The sequence below is a fragment of the Meles meles genome, chromosome 14, assembly GCF_922984935.1.
Source record: "Meles meles chromosome 14, mMelMel3.1 paternal haplotype, whole genome shotgun sequence".
Taxonomy (NCBI): Eukaryota; Metazoa; Chordata; class Mammalia; order Carnivora; family Mustelidae; genus Meles; species Meles meles.
The window spans coordinates 45648322-45661089 of NC_060079.1; the positions used below are offsets into that span (position 1 = coordinate 45648322).

At 36.4% G+C, this 12768-nt stretch overlaps 1 protein-coding gene across 5 annotated transcripts in view; it reads right to left on the reverse strand.

Moving 5' to 3' along the window:
* Positions 1–12768, reverse strand: part of PCDH9 (protocadherin 9) — a 924405-nt gene that overhangs the window by 308540 nt on the left and 603097 nt on the right. For 3 of the 5 annotated variants that reach the window (XM_045977982.1, XM_045977981.1, XM_045977980.1), the window contains one exon: positions 10473–10674. In XM_045977982.1, the coding sequence (XP_045833938.1) occupies positions 10473–10674 (202 nt within the window). The remainder of the gene's footprint in view (positions 1–10472; positions 10675–12768) is intronic. The other 2 variants (XM_045977985.1, XM_045977983.1) reach the window with 1 other exon arrangement.

Here is a 12768-nt window from a genome sequence, read left to right on the forward strand (position 1 = left end):
AAGAATTTCATTCACCTTCTATTTTATTAGTTTACAATGTCCACTGCAGAATTGTATTCCTACTTCCTAGATTATCTTGTCCAGCACCTCAACGTTTAAAATTAAAGAAAAAATTATTAATTCCTAATCTGAGTTTTTCTCTTATGTTTTCTAATTTATTTAAATGCACAATTCTCCAATGTCTCACAAACCAAAATCTTGAAAAGACCCTCAAAATTCTGTCTTTTTTTTTTTTATCTGCTCTATCCTATCCTTCAAAATTTGGTCCCAACTTATTTCTCAATCCAGTTTCATTTATTGTCACATACTTGAATAATGTAATATCAACCATTTATTGAGTATCTACTATGTTTCAGGTTCTGTGCTGGGATGAATAGCTTTATCAAATAACCATAATTTTTATGACCATATTTTTAAAGATTATTAATATTCCCATTTTTGAGGTTAGGAATCTAAGCCCAAGTAGTAGAGCTAATCACATTTGCATGTGCTCTAAAGATAATGAAGTATTCACTGCTTGCCCAAGCATGAACCTTTCATAGCATCATGACCTTTCATAACACCAAGAAACCCCAACTCATGCGACTGTTAGCACACATGCACACACCACCATGCACAAACATTTTATTTACTTAGACAATTTCTTTTCATCCAATGTCACTTCTTGAAAGTATCACTTTGTCTGGGCTCCTGGGTGGTGGAGCTGGTTGAGTGTCCAACTCCTGGTTTTGGCTCAGCTCCTATCTCAGGGTCCTGTGACTGAGCCCCATATGGGGCTTCATGCTCGGCATGGAATCTGCTTAAAATTCTCTCTCCCTCTCCTTCTGCTCCTCCTCCCTGTTCTGCACATGTGCATACTTTCTGTCTCGCTCGCTCTAAGATTAAAAAAAAAAAAAAAAAAAAAGGTACACAGCATCTAAAATGAAATTTTAAAAAATAATAAAGTATCATTTTTACCAAAAGAATCTTTATTACTTAAGACTTATTCAATCCTAAAACCCACTTTTTTATACACTTACCATTAGCATTTATCATAGCTCACTAATGTTACTGGTATCCAGTATCTTCTAAAAAATCAGTGTTTCTTTTCCTTTTCTTCTTCTTCTATCTTCCTCTTACAGTCTATAAAATGCTCATATCACACCCCTTATAGAAAAGAAAATTGCAAAACAATTTCTGGAACTTCATAGATTCCCCAAAATCTACTCATAAGCTTCTTCTCCTTCTCTGACTGAGGAACTCTAGATTAAGAACTCTTGCTTTTGGGGTGCCGGGGTGGCTCAGTGGGTTAAGCCTCTGCCTTCAGCTCAGGTCATGATCTCAGGGTCCTGGGATCGAGCCCCGCAGCAGGCTCTCTGCTCAGCAGGAAGCCTGCTTCCCTTCCTGCCTCTCTGCCTACTTGTGAACTCTGTCTCGCTAATAAAAATAAATTTAAAAAAACAAAAACAAAAAAAACTCTTGCTTTCCCAGTTTGGTAGCAGAGTTTTTGAAAGTTTAGGAAGTCTTAGTTTTAACGTCTATTCCTAGAACCTAGCATAGTACTTGGCACCACAGTAGCCTCATTGTGAGTATCTACAGAATAAATAGATAAATGAATAAATCATGGAAAATCATGGATAAAAAATCATGGAAAATCATGGATAAAAGTAAATCATGGAAAAGTCAAGTGAATAAAGAGTCTTAAGCAAAAACTCCTGAATACGAAGTTATATCAAGATAGCTAAGACTTATATAGATTGTGGCAGAGATGCTTTAGGGTGACCCTCATAGTTCCCACCTCCTGGTATTCACAACTATGTGTATCTCCTTCCCTTGAGTGTGGACAGGACCTGAAGCTTGCTTCTAACCAACAGAATATGGCAATGGTGAGAGATGTCACTTTCGTGATTAGGTTCTATAAAACGTTATGCTGCTACAAACTCACTAGAGTTTAGAGAGAGACTCTGTCTCTCTAAATGACTTTAAAGAAGTGGATACGTTGGGAGGCATGTGTAGCTAAAAGCTGAATGTGGCCTCTAGATGCTGTGAGCAGTCTCCAGCTGATGACCAGAAAGATGCTGGGGTGCTCAATCCTACCAATGCAAGGAAATAAATTCTGCTAACAGGGGATGCCTGGGTGGCTCAGTCTGTTGAGCACCTGCCTTCGGCTCAGATCATGATCACAGGGTTCCTGGATCAAGCCCAAATCAGGCTCCCTGCTCGGTGGGGAGTCTGCTTCTCCTTCTGCCCCTACCCACCTTCTCATGCTCTCTCTCTCATTCACTCTCTCTCTCTCTCAAATAAATAATAAATTAAAAAACTAAAAAAAAATTCTGTTAATAGTATGAAAAATCTTAGTAAATTCTTCCACAGTTTGCCTGCAGATGAGAATGCAACCTAGCTGACACCTCGATTGCCAGCTTTGAGACCCTGCACAGAGAACACAGACAAACCTTGTTCAGACTCCTGACTTAAAGGTAGTGTGAGATTATGAATGTGTGCTCTTAAAAGGCACTAAGTATTATAATTAGCAACAGAACATAGATGGAAAGTAGATAGAGGGGAGATGGGGAGATACGTATTTGCTTTATAATCTAGATGATTGCATTCCAGAAAACTTCCGCCTTCTCTGATTTTGAGGTAAAAATAGATAACAATAGATAAGTTTTGAAGTTAGATTTACAAAAATATGCTTAGTAAAGAAGAAAATCAAACTCTCCTAGGATAAAAAGGGTAATCAAATTATTATTATTATTATTATTTTAGTTGCTGGGTTTTTGGCACCTTCTTACCCGTTTAAACTGAAATCACAGTAGGATTGATTTGTCTTTCTCTATACTATTCTTTAAAGAACTCTGCATTCACCAACTCAGGGTCCACTACTGTAGGATCACCATGAACTGATTATGAAAATCCCACGGGGAAATGAACACAGCAGGTGACAATATAAAATTTCTGAATAATTTTCGTTGAGTCTGTATTATTTAATACTATACTGTGCCAAAAAATCAAACTCATGTTTAATTTTCTTTTTTTTTTTTAAGATTTTATTTATTTGACAGACAGAGATCACAAGTAGGCAGAGAGGAAGGCAGACAAAGAGAGAGTTTGAGAAAGCAGGCTCCCCACAGAGCAGAGAGCCCGATGTGGGACTCGAACCCAGGACTCTGGGATCATGACCTGAGCCGAAGGCAGGGGCTTTAACACACTGAGCCACCCAGGTGCCCATGTTTAATTTTCAAAGCATACTATGGTTAATGATTGTTTTTTTGTTTGTTTGTTTTTGCTGCAGGTTAGTATTAGCACAAATTCTTACAATTGAAACTTGGATTTATATATTTTTTCTGAATTTATTGAAGTCCTTTTTATTTAATTAGGTTTTTTTTCTTCCCAAAACGACAGTCTGTCTCTCATGACCAAATATTTTAAATTCTCAGTATTTCTTAGCATGCACAACTGACAGAAAGAATATTTTAATGCAAATTTTATAATATTAAGAATGATTTTTTCCCAGCTCTATATCAGGTGCTTTCCATTTATATCACCTCATCACCAAATGAAAATATAATTTTGAATTTGTTATTAAAATTGTGGGAATATAGACAATTAAAAAGGTGAAATCAATGTTTCAAACTGAAGATAGCTACAGTTAACATGGTGTACTTCTCAGTAGATTTTGTTTGATTGTTCATCCATTGTTATCTTGATAGAACACTTTTAATTCATCTGATTGTGCTTCATGAGTTTTTGAAATATTGATTTATTCATTCAGTCACAAATACATGTTGCTGGCCTACTCTATGCCAGGTGCTGTCATGCACAGAGAACAGAAAGGTGAGCAAACAGTTCTTACTGATAACGGGAGAGACAATTGTTAATCAAAAATATCATACAGGTTTTCTTTGAGGAAAAAATGTAAAAAAAAATAAGAAAAGGTACAATGGTAATAAAAAGGAAAATTTATTCCACTGAAAAGAGCACTAAGCAAGAGGTGGTATATATGAGTTTTATTCTTGACTCACAAACTATGTAACTATAAGCAACGCCTTCCCTTTTAATGCCTCTGTATAAAAATACTTTATATGGTATGGTCTGCAGGGTTGAACTAAGGACACAATTGCCAGTAACCTAAGGCCAAAAACCAAACCAAACCAAACAAACAAACAAAAAACTGCAGGAGCAGATCTTTCCCAAATTGTTCCTCTTACTAGCAGACCGTTCAACCAACTCATCTTCTTAAAATTCAATTTCTCAAATTTTCTTTAAAAAAAATAAGATTAGTGTTGACAAGAACTCCGCTATGAGAGCTGAAAGGTGAGCCCACTTCCACGTGAACCAGATCCTAAAGTCCATCCAGAAGCATACAGAGTTTTCTCCAACAGCCTGAGAAGGAGCAATTTATATGTGGAGGGGGGCAGGGGAGGGGCAGAGGGAGAGAGAGAATCTTAAGCAGCCTCCAACCCAGGACAGAGCCTGATGTGGGTCTCGATTTCACAATGCATGAGATCAAGACCTGAGAGGAAATCGAGTCAGACATCCTACTGAGCCACCCAGGCACACCAGAAGAAGCTGCTTGGGGCAGCTGGAAATAATATCTATCTGTATACATATACATATGCACACACACACACACACACACACACACACACACACACACACAACATATAACGGGTCTTGGAATTCACACGTCAGTGCCAGTGATGACACTGCCACAAAACATATGGACAGTGAAGGTGCTTCTCTAAATAGTAAGAGTATTGCTGTGGAGTCAGGTACTCTTAAGTTCCTATTTTGCCTCAGCTATCTGTTAAGTAGTTTCAGAAAGATAACTGTCATTTTCTGAAATTCAGGTGACTTAGAATACTGTCTAACTTGTATTATTGTGTGGAATCATAAACAGTATATTAAAACATTTACTAGCATTCCTGACTCATACGTACACCTGAATAAATACACATCCATATCCTCAGGTATCAAAATTATCCTTAGTGAGAAGTTTGCCAACTGATTCACATAAAGTCCAGGTAGAGGCAGAAGCATAGGAATAGATAGGGCTTTAATAAAGTAAATACAATCTGCAATTTTGCACATGATTAAACAGCAGAAAATCCTTTAAAATGACATTTTAAAAAAATGCCAGATATAAAAATAACTCTATTCATGATTCTCAATGGGACAAGATTAAGCCTTAATTCTGAATTAGTGGTAATAAGCTGTTCCTGATCTGATCACATAATTGTTTTTGTTTGCTTTTAAGTTGGGGAAAGTCTTTCATCAGTCTAGTTACAGTTATTAAAAATAGAAAACTCCTACTGAAAATCCCCTTAGTATGTTCTTAGATGTAATGATTTTATTGAATTATACATGAAGTGTATGATCACATTAACGAGCTAACTTCTTAAAGAAATATGATTTATCTGCTATTCAAGAATAGTCCAAGTCTTGATATGCAGAAAAGGTGACAAAACTCAGTGCAAGGCATTTTGCACGTGTTATTTGCGGTGCAGCTGACTAAGGATGCTCTAAGACTCAGATGTGCCTAGAACACAGAGACACTATCTACTTGGTTGCCGAAGGATACTCCTCATGCCCTGTCCTTAAATTCCCCTGGTGTCATACAGAGAAGGGCTGAAGTTTCTGCTTAATGATTTTATTGCTAAATTCCAAAAAGGACTTTTCAAAGACTCTATTTCACTCAAAAGATCTTAATTGGAGGAAAATACCAATTTACATTCTAGTCTTCTAAATACAAATGTAATTACTGAAAAATCTCTGTTTAATTGCAATTTCACCATTTGAAATACACTTCAATGTATACATAACCATCTGGCTATACTTTCGTACAATAAACCATATCTTTGGTTCAAAACAATTAATAGAAAAAGGAAGAACATGGATATTTCATACATTGATTCTCAGTTTTATATCAGTCTCCCACTATATACTTAAAATAAACTTTGCATTTTGAGAATTTTAAAACAGTATAAAATTAGGAAACAACAGTATAATAAGACTCTATACATCCATTATCCAACCTCAACAACCACTAACATTTCATTGTTTAATTTATTCCCATCACTGTCATCATCATTAGTAGTATTTTGTTTGGGTATCATTAAAACAAATTCTAGACATTATTTTGTTTCTTCTATAAATTCTCCACGATCCATCCCTACCAATAAAGGATTTTCTCTTAATAAAGCTATAATATCATTATCACATCTAACAAAATAAGTTATTATTAATATCATTTAAAATGCAACACATACTCATATATCCACAATTTTCTTAAAAATTTTTATGATACTGAAAAAAGAAACAAACTTGCTGGTCACCACTGGAAGTTCCTAGGGCACCAGTTCATTTTATAAATTAATATACCAAGCAAGTGTGTGTCTTGGATTTCCTGTGTGAACTTGATTTCATGTAGTAATCAATGACTAGTGGGTTGAAGTTCTTCATCATAAGATTTTTAAAACTACTTCATTAAAAAGAAATAATTTCTTTTGTTTATTACTTTTATATCCACTCACTGTATAATTTAATAGCATGCTCTGTAATTATTTTAGCAATAAACACAAATATAATTTTATATATTTATGAAAATAATTTTGGAGTGTTAAAATATATATTTATATATAAATACATATATATATATTTTTTTCTACTTGTATATATCCCTTTACCTACCCCAGCCTTTTCAAACAGGTACTGGCTTTATAATCATTGCATATATGAGGATGAGACAGGATAGAGAATGGTTAAAAAGCATTCTGTTATTTTTCAAAGTTCTGAACCTACTACACAGATTTTTTTTTTTCAATTGCTACTAGAGAAAAAAAAAAATGTTGGAGGGATTATGTCTTTGTGGAAATCTATCAAGAGATGCAGTGGGGATCTCCAACCCCAGACATTAAAAGCATTTATGCAGTCCTGCTGGAAAGGAAAGGGATGAAAGAAAGAAAGAGAGGTAGAGACTACATGGTGCTTGTTGGGCAGAACTCAGAGAAACCCAGCGGCTTGGGATTACAGAGTCCTGAGGCTAGATTCCACGGCAGAGTCCAGGGAAGCAGGAAGATCCTGGAGTGATAAACTCACCAAGCATCTAGGCACCATAGCCATGCACAAACTCCTTTGCCCACCAGTGGTCTGAAGGGATTAGGAGTAGTTACGAAAGGGCCAGGAGGGCTGGGATGAAGGCAATATAATCTGAGACACGTGAGGCTCCAGTGAAACAAGGGGCATCTCCGTGGACATGTAAGTGCGCAGATGACCAAGGGACCAGAATGTTTCAATTCTTTTTGGCATGACATAGACAATGTGAAATTGAGGGGGGAGAAAAGTGAAGTTTCCATCACACTAGTAAAATGGGAATTCAAGTCTTTTTCTAAATGAAAGAAAAAAAGAAAGTTGTATGTCCAGCACATCTAAATTATTGGCATGAGTCACATCTGATACAATAAAGACTACTGTAGATTTTACATGGTATTATTTACAAAAACCATCAATTATAACATAATTTACAAACTTTATTTTTGAGATTGCATGTAAAAGCCTTCATACTTTCCTAATTTTTTTTCAAAATTCATGTGTTTGATAGAATATAAAATTTATGATGTCAACAACCTAGAAGTATAAACTTGGAAGTAAAGAAGAATATTGTAGCTAAATGTCACTGTGTGTGTGTGTTTGTGTACAGAAGAAAGCCTAATATTTCCAAAAACTCCTCCAGAAGATACTTCTTTTATTAGTTTTTCTTTAAAAAGGATAATGAAAAGGGGTGCCTGGGTGGTTCAGTGGGTTAAAGCCTCTGCCTTTGGCTCAGGTCATGATCCCAGGATCCTGGGATCAAGCCCCCGCATCAGGCTCTTTGCTCAGTAGGGAGCCTGCTTCCTCCTCTCTCTCTGCCTGCCGCTCTGCCTACTTGTGATCTCTGTCTGTCAAATAAATAAATAAATAATATTTTTTTAAAAAGTATAACGAAAAGAGTTACTATGGAATTACTACTAATCTTCAAAGGTTTTTTTTTTTTAATTGAGAAGCATAATATTTTTAAAATATTCCTATAAAAATAGGAATCCATACAAATTGAATACTTAATAACTGTACAGATAATACTAACATTCATGATTTCTATGAGGATAGCATGGTTACTTTAAAATCTTGGCTCCTCAAGAATTATCACACCACAGACAGAAAGCCCCAATGAAGACAAAGGATACAATCTAGATCTGAATAGCAAGATTATTACTATTGAAGATTACTGCTTCAATTATGCTATACCTCACTTCACAAATTCCTCAAAGTTAATTACAAAAATGCGACTATGGAATTTTAAGATAATATATCATAATACTATCCTAATATGAATTACCATTTGGTTATGAATCTCTTAATATTTCTAGGCTATTCTAATTAATTCTGTTCTAGACATTTACAGAGGAGGTTAAAATTTTAAGTCCCATTAAATGTGGAAAGTATAGTTGGCCTCCAGGGCCCCTCACAGTGCCTCTTTTCCTTATCTCCCGATTTTCCTTCTTTCTTAATGATGAATAAGGATGTTGCCTCCACCAAGGATCAGTTTAACACATTTTATTGACCATGATTCTCCTGGGTGAAGTCACTGCATTGGGCTGAATGTTGGAGTGTGCGAGGGTGTGTCATCCCTTGGGTCCCTTTTTCCTTGTGACTAGATTGGTAAAACCCCAGGGACCTCTTGAAGCTATTCTGAAAAGGCCCTATGTTTATTTGTTTGTTTGTTTGTTTGTTTTAGAATCTCTTCTAACTTCCCCCATTAGGCAGCTCACTCAGCTACTTCCCTGGTCTAGGATGGCATTGGGGGAATAGCTATATATTTTGGGTGAAGTTCTGGCTTAAGGTAACTTATGTTAACCATACTTATGTATACTTTTTCCCCCTTCTTTTCTTTTACTTCTGTAAAAAACAAACAAACAAAAAAAAAACAAAAAAACACCTTTGGAGAACTGAATAGACACGACCTAAAACTATTTTCTTAAAATGGGAGTCTTTCTGTCTTGGTCTTAGCCGAAGTCCAAAGACAAGAGAAACCAACCATTCCCATAAGCAGAAGAGGAAGCCAAGAACCAGTTTGGTACCTTCAGCTTAATGGCGAAAGAGATGTTTTAAAATTGGAGAGGGGGAAGCTGAAAACCAGGAAATCAGTTTAGAAAAAGCTATCTTACGTGTCTGACCTCTTCACAGAAGTCCAGGAAAGGATGATTCAGTAGAACCACTTAGGTTCAATGATGTTTAATCAAAACCAAGAAATCTAAGGAGGACAGTTGGCCAGCTCTCCTAAATGTTGTGTAATGAGAATTCCCCTCTTTGCATATGGCCTGCCCTTCTGGATATGTGAAGTAAAAAAAATGCACTTATATTTCCCTTATGACCCGAAGATACAGAACGAGACAGAAAGATCAAGAATCAGAGCTGGTGTGCAATTTACTTAGCTCTTCCTAAAAGACTGGCTGGAGCAGGGAGAAACCTCAGCAGAAAGAAGATACCGATGTAACCATACATGCCAATGAGAAGAAAGACATTTATCAAAGATACATGCAGAAATGGGTGCCAGCTTGAGGGAGAGGAAGGAGTAATATGTAATATGTAATATGTAATATCCCGGACCACAGACCTGGATACAAAGAGAGGCAAATTCCAAAATTCAAATTCTAAAATCCTAGAAATCAGAGAACACCAATTCTGGATTCTCACAATAGGACAAGCTTTTTACCTCCTCTTGGTATTCTACTTCAACCACAGAATTGCCAGAAGCACATGTATGTCTACAGCAGCAGAAAAGAAGTAGTTTAGAAAACTGGGGAAACTCATCCTGTCCCCATTTCTCCCTGTAGGCGACCAGTGTGATGCAGGTTCAAAATGAGTTGGAAAACAGTTTTAATTCAAATCAAGTAGAAATCATGGTCATTACTGTGGACTGGACATTATTACTGAATTAGACTTTGAACTTTTTAATAAAAGTGAATTAGTCAGTGGAAAAAAACAGAGAGAATCACCAGAAGAGGTAGAGTGCTTGCCCAAAATTTCCTCCAAAGGCAAAGAAAAAAGCACCCTCACAGGGCTTACTCTGAATGGGCAATGATTTCTAAGGTGTGCAGAATTAACATCTTGGCTAATTCCATCTCACTCATTCCACTCATTCAATGCACTGGTTAAAACATATCCAAAATTTAAACAGACAAAATTTAAAAAGACAAAAAAAGTAAATCATCCCTTTGCACTTGTTTTAATCAACGATTTTATCTTTTTTTTTTTTTTTTAAGTCTTCACTGGAAAACATCATTCCACCAAACAACAAACATAGTAGTCTTGATTTATTTTGAATATGGCAACAAGAAAGCCAGCAAAACCAACCGAATGTCCATTTATTTGCTCCCCCAAATCACTGTTAGAACTCAAGCGCATACAACAAAAAGCCAGAACTCCAAGCCATCACAGTTTTTAAGGGGACTCACCAGAGTTGGGGTCAGAGTTGCCATCTGCTTCGGTCCTCTTGTCCGGAGAGGCCTGGTCGTAGAATTCGTCCTGTGGCTGAACCAGAGGAAGAGGGTGTGAGATCAGGGTGCCACTACCCACCGGCTCGTGGTCTCCTAGACCACTGTCACTGCAGCTTTCCTGGGAGCCATCGGGGAGGTGAAACGTAACCCGGCGCTGCGACTACAAAGAAGACCACAGGACACGCGGATTAACAATCCTCCCAGAGAAAAGGGGCGCGGCGGAACACAAAATCAAAACAACTTTCAACACATGATACAATGTAAAAGCAAAACAGATAAAACTTGGAACAAAGCTAGGAACGAAATTTAGCACTTGCTATTTACTGTATCATGTCTAACTCGCAAAATACAAGAAAGAATTACGGTTTTGTTCAACTGAAGGACAAAAAAGGCACTAATAGTAAACCGCTGAAAATTATAGCAAGAAAAGCAAAAAAGGAATATACCAGTTTTCAACGTTAAAAAAAAAAAACTTGAAATAAGCAGAAATATGCAAATATTTGTTCCAAAGATCTGAATAAATACATAGACAATGTAACATTCAGTTTCTTTTGAATGAAACAGGCATTTTCTTTATTTAATGATTTTAAGGTAGTTTTTGCAAAGAAGTCATTATTGCCCATTGGCTCAGATATTACTACCACTCACTGGTTATAGAACATCCCAGTAGAAAGATGCTTAGAGTATTATTTTGACAACTATTTCTACAATGTCACTATCAGAAGTGACCTAAAATATGTGCATGGGTACTTCAATAAATTTTCGTGTTTTAATAAAATAAAAGTGTGCATTTCAGCACAGATTGCTGCTTAGGACTCTTGGTAAATGTTCTTTTAGGTGATGTAATCCATGAGATAGGAGAATATTTACAGCTGTGTTGGGTGGAGATTTATGACTTATGGAATTATAGGAGAGTAGTAAATTTGCGCTGTATGTCTGGCTGCACCTAATCTTCATTCTGCTTTAATAGTCAGAAGACCTTTCAATATCATGTCACATGTGACCACTTTTACTCATGTTTAACAAAATTATGAATGTATAAATAATAAAGTATATAAAATACAAAAGCGTAATGTATAATCACTTCATAATACCTAAAATTTGTGTGTTTTGCAGAGAGGCAATTTATAGACTGTATCCATTCCAAAGAAAAAAAGAATGCAATTAGACACAAAATGCTATAGATAGATATACTGCCACTCTATAAATGCATTTTTATAGACAACAGTAGGACATAGCCTATTTCCTATGAGTCACTGGTTCAAATCCAGCTCAGAGTCATAATGGAGAAGAGCTGATACCACTTTATTGCTGTTCAATGACCTGTATGAAATGATTTGATAGTTCAGTACATTTTTAATGAACTGATGCCAACATCACATAAACTATAATCATAAACGGTGCTAATTGAGTCTATTGTAGCACATTTCACCTTCATGCACAACTATCTCATTCACCCCTCAATGTATTTTTATTTTTTTTATTTATTTTTTTAAAATATTTAATTTATTTATTTGACAGAGAGAGAGGTCACAAGTAGGCAGAGAGGCAGGCAGAGAGAGAGGGAGAAACAGGCTCCCCACTGAGCAGAGAGCCCGATGCGGGGCTCGATTCCAGGACCCTGAGATCATGACCTGAGCCGAAGGCAGAGACCCAAACCACTGAGCCACCCAGGCGCCCCCTCAATGTATTTTTAAAACGTGCCTAGGTGAGTGCTCCACAATATGCAAGCCAAACTTGAATATTAATATCTTGGATAGGAAGGAAAATGCTACCATTTACTATAGTGTTTCCTCTCTTGTGTGAATTTAACCCTTTAGAGAAAACCAGTAATGTATTTTTTTATTTATGTTTCAATATGCCCTTGTTTCATCAGTATCCTTTGGTGATAAACACAGCATTAAGGTCGATGACCAGGCTGCCCATTATACAGGACAGTCAAACATAGCTTTTTAAGTGAGTGGCCTATTAAAAAGTCTGTAGTTTCAGTGATTACAGCATCTTTGGTATTACCTCTGGAGGAACACCTCAGGTGAGTAAAAAAGTAGTCAAATATAAGTGAAAGACAATGGGACAGATTATTCTTCAGTCTTTCTAAAGCATTTCCAGAGGTCCATAAGCCATTATAAAGTATACGTTCCACAGGCAGAAGTAAAAAGGAAAATCTCCATGTATGATATTTTTCTAAGCGTAATTAAAATTGTTTTAATTACTTTATGCTTTTCCCCCTGAGAAATGTGAATCTGCAGCCCCA